Here is a 20,755-nt window from a genome sequence, read left to right as displayed (position 1 = left end):
ACAAAAATGATCATTAATACTCTTCAATTGTAAACATACCGTATGTCCCCATTGCAAATGCCTAAATGTGTTAAAAGGTTAATTGAATGTCAGTGTTTGTGAGTGTGTGTTTAACTTGTTGTAGTCCCTGATCAACAGCAGTGTTCCCTCTCTCAGGCCTCTGAAGTCCTCCCTGTCCTGACAAATGTCAGATACACTCTGTGGGATCTCAAACTTAAGTCGATCCCAGAACTGGATCTCAGAAAACATGTTCAATAGATTACTGCAAAAGAAAAGAGAAATAAGTAATAAGTAACTTGCATGCTACTGTGTATATTATATTTATACTTTGTGTTGAATTGCTTAGGTTGCACATGATTGTATGTTGTATTGAAAATGTCTTATATTTTTGTATCTATACCTACTGTGTGAGCATAGATTCAGAGAGATACATAAAGTCTGGGTATTATAAACAAATGACAGTTAACCATTGAAGACATTAGTGAAATGTTTATTGTGATGCAAATGCTCAGTGTCTCTTGTGAGAATGTGAGAAAGTGTTGTTTGTCAAAATTGATGTCCAACTTGGCGGTCTTGTCCTTGCAGCGCACCATGAGTGGCTGCTCAAGCCTCTTGATGTACTGACCGTCCAGCTTCTGGCTCCACATACTGAACTTCTTCCTCACCAACTAATGATTCATGCATAAAATGGGCCTTTTGAAGCAACTGAAGGGGAAAGACAGGGGACAAAGTGAAATGAGTCAAGGAAGAGCTTCAGAGCAGGGGTTCATTGAAGATAATGCATAACAGCCCTATTTACACTGTGCCTTTTTACTTTTACAGTGAATCGTAATATTAGTGTCATAACCCCTATTCGCACGGGACTAGTATTACCTGGGGACCTCTAGTAATTTGTAATAAATGTGGAGGTCGTCTGTGCGAATCTGCCAAGTCCGTAATTTGTAAAGTAAAAATTCCACCGCAAACTACCTAACATATTTCACCAAACACAGAGGTTATGTGATAATATTGGTCCCGTGCGAATCGGCATCTCTGTGATTTGGGGTAGTTTTTTGTTTTTTGTGTTCTCCGCACATTTTTTCTGCCTTTTCCCGGTCCAGAATTATGGAGGCTGCATTGGCAATTATAAATGAAAGTTTTGACAGCATTTTGGGTGCACATTCAGGAGGCTCATCTAGCTACACAGCATGGAGACCCATTCACAGAAAGAGCAAGCTCAAATCCATCAGTAGAGAGAAATCTCCAAAGATGATTAGATGGATTACATGCATGTAACATTTTTCTATCTTTTACACAGATTACACAGAGCCTGGTGTTATACTAGTAGTGTATGTCTGTGAATGGCTCAGTACGAGTGAGGAGAGAGAGAGAACGAGGGGAGTGTGTGTTCGGCAGGTACACCGAACAGAGCTGGATATCGAATTGCTTCGATACGACAGAGTATCGAAAAATGGCTTGTCATTCGATACCAAATTTCGATACCTACAGAGTTTGGTGGTCCACACCATTAACCATGGTAATGGTAATTGGCTGCTTAACCAGACGGGGCACACGTGTGTGTTGTTGTGTTTTGAGAGGCTTGATTACAGTGTGCATCGTGAAGTTTAGAAAAATGTCAACAAGATCAAAACAGACAGTGTTGAAACAGACAACTTTAGTTAAACCACATTGTGGTAAAATGGTTTATATTCTCATATTATGAAACTGCTTTGAATGTTTAAAGTTACATGGAGCTGAAAAATAAAACTAAAGAGTTGTATAATAATGTGGAATGTAATTTTTTTGGTTAAAATGGATTTTTATCAAATTGGTATCGAAGAAAGTATCGTTTAGGAATCGAGGTATCGATATCAGTATCGTATCGAACATTTTTTAACGATACCCAGCCCTCTTGCGCCCATCAAAACCTGTATAGCCAATGTTGCCAAGAAGCATTGTTACAACAAAGAAATAATCTACCAAACACAAATTTGCTTATCTTTTTGCGATGTTTATTTCACCTCTGTTACAACCTTTGATTCCTGATCAGCAATGAAACAACTTAACCGTTATGATTTTATGACATTTACATTAATGATGGATATCAGTCCCATGTAAAAGGGTCTAATATTTGTGTACATTTAAATAGTTGGACACTTTATATGGAAAGAGTTTGTTACAGGTTTTTGATTTCACACTGCTTGTGCACAAAGAGGTTAATTAAATAGATCAATGAACTCACCTCCATGGGTTTGTCTAGGCAATGTCTGAGTTTGTCTAGGCGATGTCTGAGGGCCCTCATCCAGTGGGCCTGTCCTGATATAGGAGGTATATGGTCAGGGTAAACTCTTGTCTTCTGGTTCAACTCCTTGTTGACCATTTTAAGCTCCTTGTTGAAGACATTGTACACTTCTTCGACCTTCTCTTCTGTGGTGCGCCTTATAGCCTGATTTGAAAGAAAATGAAAAGTACAGAGATGAATTAAAATAAAAAAGATATGATGCCATTTACTTTGAATTGAATTCAACACTAAGCACTCTGGACTCTGAAAGACCTCTCAATACGGGAAAAAGGATAAACTATATGCCAAGCACAAAATGGTGAAGAAAATTATTTTTGCACTGGAAAAGCCAAAACTAACTGCAGAGACCACAGGTATCCAATAAAAAATAACCAATCCAGCTATACAGTACAATAAATCAGAGGTTTAGGAGTTTAGCAGAGCATGAAGCAAACAGGCCAGCAGTAAGCACAAGCAGATCAAAGAAAAAATTGAAATTTGAATATGGGACAATGGGTAGCTTAAATGTTGAGCCTGCAACCCCTGTACAGAGAATGTGTTGCTGCAGAGAAGCTGATTACATCAAAACTCTTGCACTTTATTGCATGTCCTTCCTTCCCACGTTTTAGCATATTTACTGTCTCATTAGGGTAAATAAAGGGTAAATAAAGTTTGAACATTCCCTTATACTACTCTGCATTCTAAAAAGATTAGGTCTTAGACTTAGATAAATTTAAGAGCAGAGGCAATAAAGCACCCTGGGCTACGATCAGAAATAAAAATTGAGAAATTGGTTTTGTAAGCACTTGTCTGTGTGTGAGTGAGTCACTTCTCGAGTAGACATAGGTCTAAAATTGTCCAGAAGCCGAACTCCTTCCTCCACTGTGTTTACTGTTTTAAAAATGGAACTGATCAGGTTCTGCATCATCATTTCCAGATCCTTTACTACTGCACGAAACCTGTGATTCCAAACAAAAACATATACATAAAAACACATTTAACATCAAATACAACAACACTTGCATTATGAGCAACTGATACATTCATGCGCGGAAGCAGTGGAGCAGAAGCACAAAATCAAATGCACACTCTTGAAGGGCTTTATTTTTGTGCTGGTGAAAAATATCGACGCAAAGATGAATATGTACAGTGCACCCCAAAAAAAATTCACTAACAAAATTAAAATAAAATAAATTCCAGACACAACGTGTCCTGTCCCATGATTAAATATATTACTAGAGTTTTGTTTGATAGTGTAACCAAAAAAACATGTTAAAGGACACCAACATGTCGCACAATGGCATAAGGTAATTTATCATAAAAAAATAGAATTACAGCTTAGTGATTGTATGTCTCTGCTGACCATCCAAGATACAGTTTAAAAGTGTAACTGTGGCTATGGTGGGGGATATAATTCAAATTGGAAAATATTCAAGGGAATATATTGCCTTAATAACAAAGACATGTGACTGTCAATAAGCTCTTCTGACAACAGCAGAACAAATATTTGGGGGGCAGAGAGAGGGGAACTCTCCACCTATCCATTGCTAATGGGGTGGCTGTGGCTCAGTGGTAGAGTCATTCATCTCTCAACCTGAAGGTCAGGTGTTATATCCCCAGCATTGTCATAACTAATTAAATTGTGCTTTTTGAGTTTGGGCCAATAACATCCTTTGAGCAGTAAGAGTGAACTCGGCCATAGACCTTTAACCTCTAAAAAAACACTAAAGAAACGCTGTGATCAACTCTACTGTTGCTGCAAAGCCACACTCGAGTGAGTTATTTACAGTTAAAAGCTGGGAGGGAAGGGGATCCTGCTCTTTTCCACTTTATTGTGATGCTCAGTTGTGAAGATGTTTTATTGTCGGTAAAGGAGGCTGTCCAGATAAAATAACTCTTACCTTCTGGCCGACTTACAGCTACAGACTATTGCACATCTAAGAAGACTGTGCCTGTTTGTGCTGTTATTGAGCTCCTGACACCTGAACTGATTTATTTGGTCATTATAAGAACCATAAAGCCAATACAATATTTGGACTGTATTCATAGACAACTTTCATTATTTATTGCCACCAACTCTCTAAAGGCGCTAATAATTTCCCTTTAATTCGAGTTGTGCCTAGTAATGGTTTTTATGAAAATTATGTTTTTTGTAGTTAAGTCATTTTCATAGAAAAGGGCCAATTTACCCATAATGTATTCAAAATAGCTGTAGCTATAATAGCTATCAAAGTGCAAACAGCACCTGAGCACAAAGAAGCTATTAGCTCTCCATCTCAAGTAGGGAATCTTTTTTACCCTATAAAGGTGCTTAGGGAATTGGACTGCCCCTTTTGGCCTAATTTGTGTTTTACAGTCACAAAAACAAAGAAATACTTTTGAATTGCTCTCTATACTTTCATTTATATTTGTATTTTTTTGTAATAGGGCAGGTTAAAGAGCCACACATACTTGTTGAATTCTCTGAACCAAATGGTGTTCTCGACATCAAAGATGCTCTCAACGACAGAGCGCAGGTTCTGCAGGCCACGGTGGAAGATACTTTCTAGCTCCAGGAGGAACCGGGTGAACTCTGGTCCTTGTCCTCCACTAAAGCATGGCAGGGGCCTCTGCTGACCATCCTCCCAACGGGCAAACTGATGCTGGCAGTCACATACCTAAAAAATGCAATGGCACAGAAAAAAAAAAAGAGTATAGAAAATGATTTTGTGAGTTACTGTATGTAATTCTCAAAATAATTGAGGTCTTATGTCCTTGATCTAAATAGGATGATATTCACAAAGAGGCAACTTAATTACAACGGAGCTAAAGGAAAAAAAAACATACAAACTATGTACAAAAACAAAGTTGATACGAAAAGGGAAAAGACAGCCACCTTCTGTTACATCTTACACTGGGACAGTGTTTATATCACAAGGAGGATGAAACATAGTAATACCACGAAAACATTTCATTTGACACAACAACTTAGAAAAGATGTTCAATGGAGAGACACTCATTGTGGACTGCACTGTGAAACTAAACCTGGCATATGCAATGAGGGAAATGCAGACTAATTAAGAAGCATGTTTACATTTAATATGGTTGAAAACTCAAGATAAAGGAAGTAGCTTTGACAGGATGAGATCCATGTTTATCCATTGAAAGCCCAATGGAGCACAATGTGGCCTCAATTTTGTTCCTAAAATTCTGCAGTATAAACCTGAAGATAATCTTTTCGGTGTTGTTTTTTGCATGAGGAATTAAAGACCACATCTAGAGGTACTTTCTATTTCTATTCTATTCTATTCTATTCTATTTCTATTAAGGAGGTAACTCCTTAATTGAACTAAAATGAAATCTTTAATTGTAGACAACTCAGAACAACGTTGAAACCAAACGTAGACATAGATGACAGTGTGTTAAGTCCATAGGCAGGTGAGAGTTCTCCTACTTGGTATGAACATTTGATGCATTCTGGTAAACTTCCTTCCAGGACAGGCAGCACTGGATACAGTCATTAAGGTTTTTTTTTTGCTGGATAAAACAAAGCCTTCAAAGATCCTGTCCAGAGAGATGCTTTTAAAGCACAGGCTGATGACCTCATTACTCATCTGCAACACAGCAGAAAACAAAAATATGTCAAATATATAAGACCCTCCGACTCATTACGTATATGGTATATGTTGGTTGTATACTGTACATGTATGCATTATTATTTGAAGAATCAGGCTGCAGCTTCAAACTTTCTTAGAATTATCAGAATGTACGGGTTTTAAACAGCATGTCAATACACCGACTCACAAACATGGACACACCCTTGATCTGATTATATCATATGGCCTAAACATTAATATTTCATCCATCACTGACCTAGCTCTGTCTGACCATCATTGTGTGTTTTTTAACAGTTTTGATCACGCTCCTCCAGGTGCAATAGAACGTACAGTTAACAAACGGCACATTACCCCAGAAGTAGCCACAACTCTTACATCACATCTTACAGCTTACATAAATACCACCTTACCATCATCCTGTGAACAACTTGTTACCGATTTTAACAAGTTGTTACTACAACAAAGCCATCCGAAAATCAAGGCACACGTAAAGGGTGTCACAAAAACAGCATTTTACCACCTGAAAAACATCACCAAAGTGAGGCCATTTCTCTCTCTGAGCCAAACATTTTTATTACTAGCAGGCTGGACTATTGTAACGCTCTCCTTTCTGGTCTTCCAAAAAACACAACAAACCGGTTTCAGCTACTACACGAGTAATGACAAAGACCAGAAGGAGAGCACACATCACACCTGTTTTAAAATCTTTACACTGGCTGCCTGTTAGTTTTTGTGTTGATTTTAAAATTATTTTTATTAGTTTATAAAGCATTACATGGCCTTGTACCAGACTACCTATCAGATATGATTTTAGCTTATGAACCAGTACGGCCCCTCAGATCCTCCAGTTCCTCTCTCTTAGCTGTTCCACAGAGCAGGACAAAAACCTTTGGCGATGCTGCTTTCAGCTGTTACGCTCCGAGACTGTGGAACAACCTTCCTGAAGGTCTGAGAGGAGCCCAGAATATCGAGATTTTTAAACGCAGTCTTAAAACTCATTTATTCAGTCTGGCTTTTATATAGTGTTTTATATCAATTCAACTCTTAACATTACTGTAGTGTTTTTATCCTACTACAGTTTTAAATATTTTCCTCTTATGTATTTATTTTAATATCTTGTTGCTTTTATGTGTCGTATTTTATTGTATTTTATTTTTATACATATATTTTATTTTTAATTCTTATTGGTGTGCATTGGTCTCTCAATGATTTTATCAATGATTTTATAAACTACTTTTCGTCAATAACTTTTCTGCACTCTTGTTAAGCACTTTGAACTGCAATTTAATTTGTCTGAAAGGTGCTATATAAATAAAGTTTGATTGAGTTTTAATGATTGAAACACAATAACAACTCATAAACGAAAGGACTGTCCAATGAAAATATAAAGAAACACGCTGCTTATGAAAAGGGGGTTGTTGAAAGCCCAATCAAAAAACTTACAGCAGAAGCACATTGCTGTATGGGAATGGGCATGCTGGCATAATAATACAAGAGAAAATAAGAGCGTCACTGAAATACAGTATGTGGTAGAAGAATTATTTAACACTTTTAACTTGTTTTATTATGGACTGAAGGCAAATCCTTGTTCATTTGTTTTAACCTGTTTAGCCCTACAGTATGTGTAGTTTGTTTAAATGGCCCGTGTTGGAATCAAAACACATAAAAATGGACAAACGATGGTCATTAATAGAAAGAGGGTGTTAAAAACAAACGTTGTAAACACATTGATGTAGAAAAATGCAGGTACCTTGCGGAAGAGGCCAGTGAACACATGCGCAAAATTGATAGATAAAAAAAGGAATGACTATCATTATGCTTACTTTTATCACAGTTCTTATTAAATGCTTTAGTTATGTTAACACAAGTTTTCATATCAATGTTTTCCAACTTTCTACATTGGGAGCCATTGGGCAACACTGCAGTCCTTTTACATACACTTCCTTTCCTCCATCAGGGTAGATGCATATTTAGTCACACAGAACGACAGAGTTTTGCAAAAAATGCTCTGTAAAGTTATTTAATCTTGTCTAACATTATATTGTATTATATTTCATGGCAATCATATTACACTTCAGTTATATCATACTGGAGTTATATATCAGTTTTAGACTGTAGACTTGGAAGACTGTAAATACCTGGATCTCCTTGGCCAGTTTGAAAAAGCGATGTTCATAGATAGACTTTGAGAGTTGCAGGATCTTCTGGATGTGTTTGACCTTTTGTAGCTGCAGGCTGATGTCCAAAAGCTTGGCAGAGCGGTTCTTCCAGAATGCTATCTCCTGCAGTGGGCCACATGTGTCCCCCATCTCCATTACTTTTTGATCATCCAGTAGCTCCTTGATCTGATCTGTCCAGTGGATCACAACACCTACAAAACGTGGTAAACAACTTAGTCAAAAGAATAGAGGAAAAGGCAAAGAAGAAGAACACTTAAAACTGAAGAATAAATCAAGCAAAGGTCTGTTAAAGTGTGATCTTTTTTTAGATTGAGAAAAAAGTAATTTTGACATTATGATAATACATAAACGGAACAAAGAGCCGTTTGTTAGGACACTTTAAGTTGCGTTTGTCTGAAAGTCATCAGTTAACATGGTCATTCTTTTCACAATATCACCAGAACGTCACTTCAGTGATATTGCTGAGATTTAGAGGAGAATCCCTCACCGCTGTAGGATGAAAGTCTACAAACATACAGGCAGCTTTATGTATTATTATATAACGCTTTTCTAGTCTTCCGACTACTCAAAGTACTTTTACACTGCAGGTCACACCTACACATTCACACACTGATGGTAGTGATCACTAGTATCATCCATCAGAAGTAACTAATCACATTCATACACCACCACTGAAGCAGCAGGAGCAATTCAGGGTTAAGTGTCTTGCCCAAGGACACATTGAACATGTTGCCCAGATGGGGATCCTATTGAGAGGCGACGACTACCCTCTCTCTCTCTCTCCCTGATTTCCAACTCTATCTACTGTCATATGTCTCTAACAACAAAAAAAAATAAATAATAATAATTTGGAGAGTTAACATGACACATATAGGCCTACAAATATATAAATCATATTACATGTGTGGTATCGGCCATATTGCCTCAATTCTACCTGACAGTAACTCCAAAATCATGAATCATTAACTATATATATAAAATATAATTCAGGTTTGCAAACACATTTCTACTATTTACTGGCATTAAGTTTGTTTGTTTAATCTAAAGAAAAAGAGAAAAGCGAAAACCTCATTATCTTCTGAGATTACATTTTTGACAACTATTTTTTTCTCCACATGTGTCCTTGCATACAAAGCTAGCTCAAACCTTAGTGGTCCATGCCTCTCTGACAACAAACAGAAACCAGAACACAGATTCAGTGTTCATACAGTATGCACATATCTGTTCATAGTCATTACTGTGAAATGATGTATCAACATTGTGAGGGAACATTCCAGACCCTAACAACACATGTAAATCAACATAATTCCAAATCAAGTCCTTTCAAGGCTACTTTGTTTTTTATTGAACTAATCTAAATTTGTCTGCTTGTAATTCTCAATTTCTGCCTGACTTTTTGCTTTCTCTGTGTTTCATACAGCGAGAAGAGACGGATTAGGATGAAGAAGTGTTTGGAGCAATAATATTGAGAGAGCAGCTCTTTGGAGAATGAGTTGTATTGAATCAAACAAGACTTAAAAGACGACGCTTAGTCAGGATTAAAGATAGAAACAAAAAAAAAGGAAGCAAACAGGAAAAGTTATGTTTTCTAGCTCTGTCAAAGCAATGACATGCGGGAAAGGAGCAACAGGTGGGATTTGAACCTGGGCCGCCCGCTTGGAGGACTACAGCCTCCATACATGAGGCACATGTATCACTGCGCCACCAGTGCCCCAGCTCTCCAAGTTTTAATTCCATAATACTTCAGATTTCTTACCAAACTATGAAGAGTACGGTACAAAACTAAACAAAAACTTTGAAACGTTTTGAACTTAATATGAATACACAATATATGTTTGGAAACGCTCAAATGTGATATCAGCTGCAGCCTCTTTGTTTACCCAGAGGTTTACGCAAAGTGGAAATAAATAGTACTCTTTAACATAAGAAAGACAATAAACATGCAAATTCAGTCAAATATAGACAGGCCCTTTCCCATTAGTATACGTGTACATTTTCTTCCTTCTCTGCCAAAACAGCAACGAAAAAATCTAAGTTTCATGCCAATAAGTTGTAAATGGGGAAATTTATTTTTTTCAACAATTGTTATATTGTTGATGTCTGAGATTCACTTTTTTAACTTGATCTTCTTTTGTCCCTAAAAATAATAGAAAAATAGAAAAACAAGACATTGCAATAACAGTTGCCATGGTTGAATCTTAATGTGTGTTTATAGTGTATTGAGAGCTGAGTTATCTATTTCACTTGATGAAAGCTGGATCACATGACCTGCAAAAAATCCTGAAGTCTCTTTTAAGTCTGCTTTTAAACAAAAGAAATGGCATTATAAATTCGTCTACCAGCAGAATCTTTGGTTAGAAATGAAGCGAGTGGACACGGGTGCCTGTGTGCATTTGTGTAAGTTGTTAAATAAATAAAAGAAAGAAGGGACTAAGTGTTCCTGTCAGTGTTCATCAAGGTGCCAATGTGTCTATATTTATCTGGCTGTAATACTCCTGTTATCCACATGGTGGTGCTGGCACTCTGCGACCATCTGGCCTCTGTGAAACTTCAGCTGCAGCAGTGAGCTGAGAACACAAATACTAACGTGTATATATCTAAAGGAAAACGGTGTTTTACAGATAGCACCTTTATAGGTATATGGACAAATTTTGAATCTGAGGCAGAAATCCAAAGTTAAACCTTGTGACAAAGTATATTACACACACATGCACCCATATTTGCATACTTGAGGTGGAAGTTTTTCCAGTGACGTTATACTCTTTTACATAAGCTGTGGTAGAAAGATATGTCTGAGTGTGTGTGCGTCACACTCTCTACTTGAAGAGGGGTAGGTTAATGGTCTCATCGCAAAGAAGTCATTGATGTTTGAGCTTAGAAGATATCTCAATGATCTGACACGACCTTCATATTTGATTCCAGCAATGAGGCACTTGAGTGCATCCCAGGGACTCTCCTCATCCTCATCTAGGTACAGACTCAGTTTACCATCGCTCACATAACGGAGAATCACAGCAATGATCTTACCAGTCATATTTTTGATTCTAATTAAAAGATTTTTTTGAAAAGGCAAATAAAAATGCTCGGCTGCAGTAAAGACAGAACAGTAAAAATAGACTGTAGAAGAAGTCTGTGAGTACATTTGAAGTACTTTGTCATTTTTCATTAGTCTACCTGGCCGTCAGTCTGACAGGCTATAAAAAGGCCTTTCTGACTGAGTTAAGTCTACAATGTGTTTTACTGCAGATTACTGACAAAAGGTATCAGCAGTGAATGAATTCTGTGCAGTTGCCACAGCCATAACCATTACCTCATCCCCGGCACCCAATCCGTCAGCATGTGTGCCCATCAACAACTGTATTGTAGATATGCCAATGATTGTAACTGCTTATTCGTTTCCTCCGGTATTAGAAGATAGATGTTCATGATTGCTTTCCTGTCTTCCAGAAATATAATTTTTTCCATTTAAACTGTAGTATTTTCTTACATTTAAATGGAGAATTTTGAAGCTTGTGTTGCACTTTTGGATCTTTAGCTGATCAGCCATCCAGGACAAAGGGGACAAATGTATAAAGAAGACTAACAGTGTGGAAACATACAGTGAGGAAATATAGGAATCAAGAAACCAACTTCTAACACACTAAATGCCACTAAATGCTGTTTATTTATCCACTGGGCCACCGTACTTCTAGATTATTTCCATACACGTGTTGTGGAACATGAAGTACTTATCTAACCTCTGTCCTTGTCTTGCCTTTATTCAAAATTAATGAGGGAGCTCATTATCCAATCAAGCACATAATGTACAGAGTGTAGCAGTCAAGGCAAGGTCAATGAACTTGCAATAACTTGTTGTATAAATCCAGCAATCAAGCTATCTTAACAAAAAGAGTGGTTAGCACTAGGGCTGGGAAGCTTTGGGTGTCTCACGATGCGATTCAGAATTGATTTTCGATTGCAAAACGATTCTGGATTCAAAATCTATTTATAAATTAGTGCATAGTTCAGGATCTACTCCAGTCATCTGTGAGACTGGCTGAAGTTCTTGTTGCTCTGAATTCTACTGAGTTAAAGATCTAGCCTAAGCACTTAGCAGGGAGTGACTGATTAGCCACAAAAAAAAAAAAAAAATTGGAAGTTATGAATCGATTTTAAATCTTAGAAGAGAAGAATCTAATTTTTAACTTAAATCGATTTGTATTCCCACCTCTAGGTAGCACTGTGTCTACTTTGGCACCAAACAGGAAGAATCAGGAAATAAACACTTGACATGTAAACGTGAGAATAAGTGGTGAAAACCTGTGTGAACTGTGTCTCTGAATTATGAACAAACATATGCATGTATTTATAAAGAAGGAAACTGACCTGTGAGTCACTTGTACCCAGGTCATTATTGGACATAAAGATGCAGGAGGATATGGAAGGAAATGAATCGAAGGAAGAAAATAAAAATCGACTTCCCCAAACAAACAAATTGTTTGATGTATGACAGTGACATTTCCCTAGTTACAGAGAGGTGTGTCTGAAAAGCAACAAACCATAGAAAGTGACAGTCAGTCCTCCACTGGTATAATAAATAGCTGCAAATCATGCTGATGAGCATGAGCGAACAGGGGAACAGTGGGTCGATGCAGGAAGCAATAGATTCGTCTGAATAAACCAAATCAATCAAATATTCATCAAGTATTTTGTGCACTTTGTCAAGCACAAATGACACTTGAGACTACAAGAAACATTCGAGAGGGGAAGAAAACACACTGCTATGCAACAACATAAATCAGAGACAGAAGAGCAGTAAGGGAGGTAGAAAAAAGATGGTCTTATTTTGTTCTTCATGCCCTTGTCTGTCATGTTTTTGGCAAATGTAGACTGGTTCTGGCCTTGAGAGAAACAGCATGGAAGTTCTTGCTCATGCTATAGAGAATTGAGCTCCTGTGGGGTCCAGACCCAGAGACAGAAAACAGATCAGAGGAGTCCTGGAAGTAGTTTAACAACCCAGGGAAAGGATAAAGAAGGTGAAAATGGATGTGGTGTAACTCACTTTGGCACTTAATAGCAAACAGTGTTAGCATTTAGTGAGCTTCTGGGTTGTCAAGTGAGCCTCAACCTAACAGAGTTTGAGGACTGATTTCATTTAATGTTGATACAATAAGTCAAGAACTGAGAATCTCTGGAGCTATTTCTTCATCAGAGCCAATCAAAGAGAAACACAGAGTGAACCACATGGCTAAAGGAGTAGAACAATACAGTAGAAACAGGGACAGATTGCACATACAGCTTTTAAAGCAAGGTGGTTGTGTAAAGGAAAAACCAATGAGGGGGCTATGTGAAGAACAAGTTCTGACACATAGAGCACAACCTCAATGCTCTAAACTGTCCTGAAGGTGAAGCAACATAGAGGAAGGATGAGGCAGTGAAGGGTGTAAGAGAGAACATGGATGGTGAGAAGGTGAGATGTGTCCAAGAAAAAGCTAAGTGGAAAGAGAAGGGAATGCGTAATATAAGGAAGTTAGTGCAATCATGAACTGTATATACTGTACAAGGGCGTGGTCTCAGTGACATCACACATTTGTTTCTGAAACTGATTTTTGAAGTCCAGTGATGGCGGTTGCCATATTAGAAAGGCTGACTCAAACTAACTTTTGGAGCTGAGGTGGACCTTAAGCCTCCTGACAAACAGTTACAATGCTCCCGCCCATCTGTCAGATCAGCCACGCCCCTTATTATGAATTACCTTTATACTTCATAGAATCAATACAGACAAGTTTTAAAACAATTCAGTGTGTGCTGATACAAACATGCGCTATTAAGACCAACACTTTTTGTCGGCCTCAACATGTTTATTTCTGCTGTAAAAAATTGATGTTTTAATATGGTGTGTGTGTGTGTGTGTGTGTGTGTGTGTGTGTGTGTGTGTGTGTGTGTGGGACTACACACTCGAGTAACTGCAGTTGTTTGCACTTCTTCATTGGCTTCATTTTTTGACATCAGAGGGTGCTGGGGCAACAGTGCTGGAAAGGAGGGGCTAACAGAGTCCTGTTCCCCCTCTCCACAAAGCCCTTGGTTATTAAAAACATCTATATAAAAGTGTAATAAAAAGACTTTAAACTGGCTCATATCGACTACACTATATAAAAAAATCTAATTTTTTATTCAATCCTTTGTCATGCAGTCCATTAACACATGTGACCTTTGTGGCTTGTTCTGCGGTTTAATTGGCTGTCGCTGCAGGTCTGATTGCATTGCAGGATGACGTCCTTATAGTCTAACAGATAACAACAGTGATGGAGTTTACAGCTCTTTTAACAGAGACAGATTTTGTGTCTCCATTCCTTTAAAAGAGCTGTTTTATTTTTTATATCATGCCGTTCTGATTAAATGCAGAGGGTGGGGGTCATGCTCTGCAAAGAGGCCACACAGCAGACACGCAGAAGAAGCCTGATAGAAAAAAAAAAGAGAAACGATTTTGCATTGAATGCAGAAATATAATTTCTTGTAATGTGCAGTTATGTGACTGTGTTTGCTTCCACTGTACAACATGATATAGTCAGATTCAGGCTAAAAAAGTATGTTTTCAGTCCTGAACCCTGACAACATAGCTCCTCTCATGCCTGATTGCTTCTCTCTGCTCATGGGAAGGGGAGTGAATGGGTGGATTAGGATGGATGAAAATTGGGCAGATCATGATAACGATATAAAAAGAAGCTCCAAGCTCCACTCGGACCCCTTTGTTCTCCTTAAAGGAATAATATGCCATTTTTCCCACTTAAATGTAACAGAAATCAAATTTAAAAAAATAAATCAAATAAATCCTTGTCAGTGTGCCCTTGAAATGTTTTATGCCTAAGGTAAACTTTATCAGATTGCTAGCAAACCTTGACAAGAACAACATGTTGGACCTCAAGTTAAAGGCTTTATATGTGATTTTTCACACTTAAATGTAATAGAAATCAAGTATATCCTCTGAAAATAATTCTGTGAATCATGACTGTCTACAATGGGTGTAACACCCGAGTCCCACTGTCTGTGATGTTTTCAGAGTTTTCAGAGTCCTATCTTCAGTTTGTTTACGTCGCCAGGACGGCCGGCTGACTCCTCCCTTCATGTTTAAAAGTTGTTTCATTGAGGGACTAGAGAAAAGAAGAATAACATACTGTACTCACTGCTTAACTGTGTTTCTAGATCACGCTCATTTCAGGTAAATTTACATGCAGTGTGAAGATACAAGCATAATAACGATCACTAGCATTAGCATGCTAACACAACAATGAAGCGCAAGTTGTTTTGGTTTCATGCTGGTGCTCAAGGGCGACATCTGCTGGATCCAAAAAATCGAGTATTCTTTCTTTAAGAGCCGTTCAATTGAAATGAGTCGGTCTGGAACGTCACAACACTGCTACTACTTGTAAAAAGCTTAAAATTGATCCAGAGAAAGAGAAGCAGTTCTTTCTACATGTTAAAGCTAATAATCTTATTTGGGACTGTTTTTTTTATGAGGTAACAAGCAACTCATAGTTGTGTTTTGCTCAATCCCTAGTAGATTATTACGTTTAACTGTATGCAACCCTAATCAGGGCTTTTGTCTCTTCTGCAGGGTGAAGTAGTTTGTGAACAGCAGATGAATTTAGTTGTGACAATGATTTAGATTGTATTTTTTTTGTGGTTGTATTCTTTTCATATATTTCTGATTTGTTTATTCTGTATTTGTGAACTAATTTCTGCTTTGGTTGTACATTTTCTCCCATGCATTTATAAATCATGTAGGGATAATTTGATCCTGTATTACCTTAGTGATAATAGATGTAAAAATAATTAGCCCCAGCTATAAACAGTAGAATTCCACTATAAGTCCCCCAATCACAGTTCCCTGGCGCTGCTGCTGCTGGCATGAATATAAACAAATAGGTAAGAAAGTAGGGCTTCTTGTATATTTTAAATCACAGTATGTAGCAGTGAAACTTTTGTCAGGATAGATTTGTTATTATGAGTCATAGACCGTTGCCCTACATCATTATCTTGGCTAAATAAACCCAAGAATCCACTCTGAAGGGAGAGGAAATCTTGGCAGCAGCAAAACCCTCCTGTGATCACATTAATATTGAGCTCGACTTTGTCAAATCTAATTCCCTCTGATAGAATAAAGCAACTGAAGTGACTGACAGATATCCACAAACCCACACACTCCCTCGCTTACTTTCTCTTTGCTCAAGCTCCTTTGAATAGATTCTTGTTTGTCAAAAAAAAAAGGAGACAAGCAGACAAGTATTCATTAACCCGGGTATATAACATTCACACTGCAGGGGATTGTTTTTTGATCAAATACAGAAAGTATACAGTTGTTCTCAATCGGCAGTGTCACACTTAAAGAGAAACCTTGAAACTTCCCACAGCTACACAGCAGAAACAGCATTAACATCCTCTCTACACCCTCACACCTGACTTCACATCAACTTTATTCTTACTAGTTCTAGGAATATTCTTTCTGGAGCAGGAAAATAATAAAATCTGCAAACCCTGCAAACTCAGAGGCAATGCAATGCATTGTTGTTGGACATGTAGAAGAAAGTGGTTCTGATTTTGTAAAAGCTTGTTGTCCATCACAACTGTTTCAAGTAGTCCCAATAATCTTCCCCATTTTTATTTTTATATAGCCTACTTTATCAATCCCTGAGGGGAAATTTGGGTTTTACACTTTAGTTTTTTAAGGCACATGCATCTCATACACATAGGCCTACATCACACGCATGTACAAACAGGACCTGTGGACGAGCATTAGTGGAGGTAAGAGTGAGGCTGCTACAAGCTGCTACCCAGGGAGCACACCAGAGCTGTTGGAGGTTTGGTGCCTTGCTCAAGAGCACCTCTGTAGTGCTCGTGAAATGCCCTGGCACCTCTCCATCTACCAGACCAACTTCCATATTATGGTCCAAAGTGGGACTTGAGCCGGTGACCCTCCAGTTCCCAACCCAAGTCCCTACAGACTGAGCTACTGCCGCCCCAAAAGGGTTGAAGGGTGAAATGAAATACAATGTAATAATAAGTGGTATATAATAATAATATAAGTGTTAGTTAATTATAGAACTGTTTAGCCCACAATAAAGACATTGACAAATAAAACTTGTGGAGCTTTCTTGGAGCTGGCTTTGATAGAAAGTGTATCTGAATCCACACAGGAATTCCTTCTGGGGTATGAAGTCTGTGCCAAGCTTTAGAACATAAAGGTTCGGTATGTTGGAGTATCTCAGATCAAACAAGATGAAAACAAGATGTTTGTTTGTCTTCTGTGTGTTCCTCCTTGGAGAAGGAAGCTGGACTTATTCTCGCTGAGTTGGGACAGATCAGCAGACCACGCCTTGTGTTCCTGCAGATGATGATGTAACACCAAAGAATCACTATGATTCAATTCACACTGCAGGCAAAAGCGACCCTAATCCGATTTTGACAATATTCATCAGCAGGAATAGTTTTGAAATGTTTCACTCAATATTCTGTTATCACGACAGGTGATCTGCATGCGTTGAAACATATCGTTGATGACGCAGGATATTGCAATGAAGGCACATGTGGGACTTACCGATGGACTATCTGTCGTAGGGTTAGGGTTAGGGTTAGGGTAGGGATAGGGTTAGGGGTTAGGGTTAGGGCTAACCCTAACCCTACCTTACCCTAACCCTAACACAGCTGCTTCATTTAAAACATAAAAATGAAAGACAAGATACAAAGATTTGACACAACATTCAAACACCAAATAATTCTTCAGAGGCACTTTGATCAGAGGTCCAACTCCATATTCAATTTAAGGATTGACTGGTGTACAAAAGAGTGTTTCAGTCTGACCTTATTAAAACGTGAGTCCCTGTATCTCAGTTTTAATGGTTATATTTTAAATGAACTGCTCAGGGCATTATGGTCAGAGACAACGCTGTTAGCCAGCATAAAAGGGGACATATTATAATAATCCACTTCTACAGTGTGTTTGAACATATATTTGTGTAACCTGAGTGTCTACTGACCCACTAAATGTGAAATAAACCCATCCAGTCCTTTGTTTGTGGTCTGCATAAGTCTTACAACACAGAGAAAAATGCTCTGTTTCAAATGTGCTCTCCTTGTGATGTCACAGTGGGATTCTGGTAAACAAAAGCCCCTCCCCTGGTATCTCCACCCATGGACTCCACCCCCAGCCTAGAAAAAAACTTTTGCACAGGTCTGCCATTTTTATTCTCCCTAGTGAAGGAGTGATGTCTACCGGGAAAACTCAGGGGGGGGTCATTGCATTTAAAGAGACACACACACACCAAAACAGAGCGTTCTGAGAGAGCTGGTTTATACAAGGTCACAAACCTCCTCTGGTGCTTGATTCATGTTATATTTTGACCAAAGCACAACACAGATGTTTCATTTAGACCACAGGGGACTGTTTAAAAAGGTGGAAGAGGGGGATAATATGTCCTCTTTAACATGTTTTTATTATAGGCTGATTCCGTCGTGCGTAGATGAAGATCATGGATTTAAAAAAAGTAAAGATGCCCCCCCCCGCCTCCATTGCTTGACATGTATGCAACTTTTCAAAACAAACTTATCAAAACAAATCCAAATACAATCAGGTATGTCACAAAACAACCTGCTGAGTTTAAAGACTGACATGTTTGTGAGAGTTCATTCTTGCACTAAAGCTTTTTTTTCTGTCATATTAAGAATAAGCTGACTGAGAACAAAAAGTTTGATCCCAGCAGAGTGCTTAACAGAGACGAGGGGAAAGAAAGAAAGGGAACAAAGGGGAAGCAGCTAATAGTTTGGAGCATCTAGGAATAAAACATTTATAAGGTAAAATAAGGTTCCTTTAGTCCATCCGTCAGCATTGCTGCAGTAGAAATTAGTCTTCCTCTAGTCTCCACCTTCACTGTGCACTTCTCCAACACCCTGTTCTGTAAAGTCATTCTCTTCACAATCTTTAGTCTTTATTCTTTAGTGGTGGACCTTACATGTCTTTTTCATTTTGTGTAGACATGTGCACTTTTTATGTTGAAACTTTTGGCTTTGTGAATCTGGAAAATTTCAGATTATTATCAATCATTAACTGATTCTTCCTCAACTCACCTATCTCTGTCTCTATCCCAAATGAGTTTCATTTTAAATCAATCCTCTTTCTGCATATATTTGTCTTTCTCCTCTATCATTCCCATATGTCTACTTGATCTATTTATTAGTCTTCTTTCTCACCTCATTCCTTTAACTTAACATTTAGAAAACAAGCACAATAGCTAAAAAAGATTTAAAAAGGGATAAACACTTCACACAACAAAAAGGTTCAAAGACCAAATGTTTCAAATGTGTACAAAGAAAGTTTTAATTTTATTTTTACGATTCACCACATTTGCATGGACAGCAATAATCGGACTATTGGCCAAAATACAAAGACAAAACTGTGATTAAGGTGTTAATATGAGTTGTTTGAAGGTGAATAGGACTTTTGTTGATCTTCCTCATTTCTCCTTATTATAAAACATATTCTGAAAGTCAATGAATTAGGTGGTCTGCATTTAAAAAAAACAAAAACCAGTGTTGATTTAAGAGTGAAACAACCCTACTATATGGAAGCGATTAGTGATCAAAATTCAAATGATAAAGCTAATTTGAAAATTCAAATGCATTAACAGAAATGCTTTTTAATTTTCAGAATATGAGTGTATTATTTGACTCAAAAATAAAATGATGATTCATTTATCTGAATTTTAGTTTTCAACTTCATTCTTTGACTAAATTAAAATGAAGAAGAAAATGACATTTGCTTTATCATTTTCAAAAAATGCCCCGCTAAATGTGTATCATAATTCAAACGAAAATGCTAATTTGAAAATGAAAATGTAGTAACAGAAACACATTTTAATTTTCAGAATATAGGTGCATTATTTGACCTATATTTAAAATGAATATTCAGTCATTCAGTTTGCATTATACTTTTACTCTCTATGTATGCATATTGTATGACATAATTCAAATGAAAACTAAAAGGTCTTTGGCTTTTCGTTTTCAAACTTGCTGTGCTAAAAAGTGATAATTCAAATCAACTCGAAAACGAAATGGCGAAGTGGACGACGCAGGAAAGTGACGTCAGACTCCAGCTCACAGGCCGACCGCGCTACGCATCCAGTACGATAGGTGGCGGTGTGCATCTTTAACGCTGGTGCCGACTTTAGCTTCCACTGTGATGCAGGTGACAGTCAGCATGGACCTTTCCAGAGCGCACTAAACTTTCAGCGATTATGGCATTTCCTGACAGGGTTGTATTATCACTCTTGGAATTGGCTGAATTGGTGGAACAGAATATTGTTTCTGAGTCCGATTGCCGTGACCGTGTCGAACAGATGATCGAGACCTTGGCAGAATACTCTGCCATCACGGACACGGATGTTAATGAAGTTGCCATAGTTAATCTGTTTTCCATCCTTGATCGACTTGGTGTGTCGGTGTCTGAAAAGGGAAGGCCAGCTATCAACATCCCATTCGAAGCGATTGAGAACTATTTGTTGCACGGTTTTAAAGTGAAGGAGATAGCGGAGCTGTTTGGAGTAAGCCACCAGACAATCCGTAGAAGGATGCAAAGCAACGGATTAAGGTAAATAACTAATCTTGCATTGTTTGGATTACAAAGTATTTTGCTTCTGCTAAGGTTATTTTTCAGAAACGACTGTTTTTTATTCTGTTATAGAGTATCT

The 20,755-nt window shown here is 37.9% G+C and overlaps 1 protein-coding gene across 1 annotated transcript in view; it reads right to left on the bottom strand.

Annotated features, from left to right (window-relative positions):
* dnah2 (dynein, axonemal, heavy chain 2) overlaps positions 1–11,070 on the bottom strand; it is a 60,443-nt gene extending 49,373 nt beyond the window's left edge. Inside the window, 11 exon segments of the mRNA XM_065950265.1 lie at positions 116–261; positions 543–668; positions 2,222–2,425; positions 3,090–3,219; positions 4,712–4,917; positions 5,429–5,462; positions 5,628–5,773; positions 5,776–5,853; positions 7,607–7,663; positions 7,995–8,227; positions 10,941–11,070. Of these exon segments, the coding sequence (XP_065806337.1) occupies positions 116–261; positions 543–668; positions 2,222–2,425; positions 3,090–3,219; positions 4,712–4,917; positions 5,429–5,462; positions 5,628–5,773; positions 5,776–5,853; positions 7,607–7,663; positions 7,995–8,227; positions 10,941–11,070 (1,490 nt within the window).
* Positions 11,071–20,755: the final 9,685 nt, after the last annotated feature.

This window comes from Labrus bergylta, chromosome 22 (genome assembly GCF_963930695.1).
Source record: "Labrus bergylta chromosome 22, fLabBer1.1, whole genome shotgun sequence".
In the NCBI taxonomy this organism is placed as follows: Eukaryota; Metazoa; Chordata; class Actinopteri; order Labriformes; family Labridae; genus Labrus; species Labrus bergylta.
The sequence above is the reverse complement of the archived record's forward strand: the minus strand, read 5'-3'. Positions and strand labels throughout refer to the sequence as shown.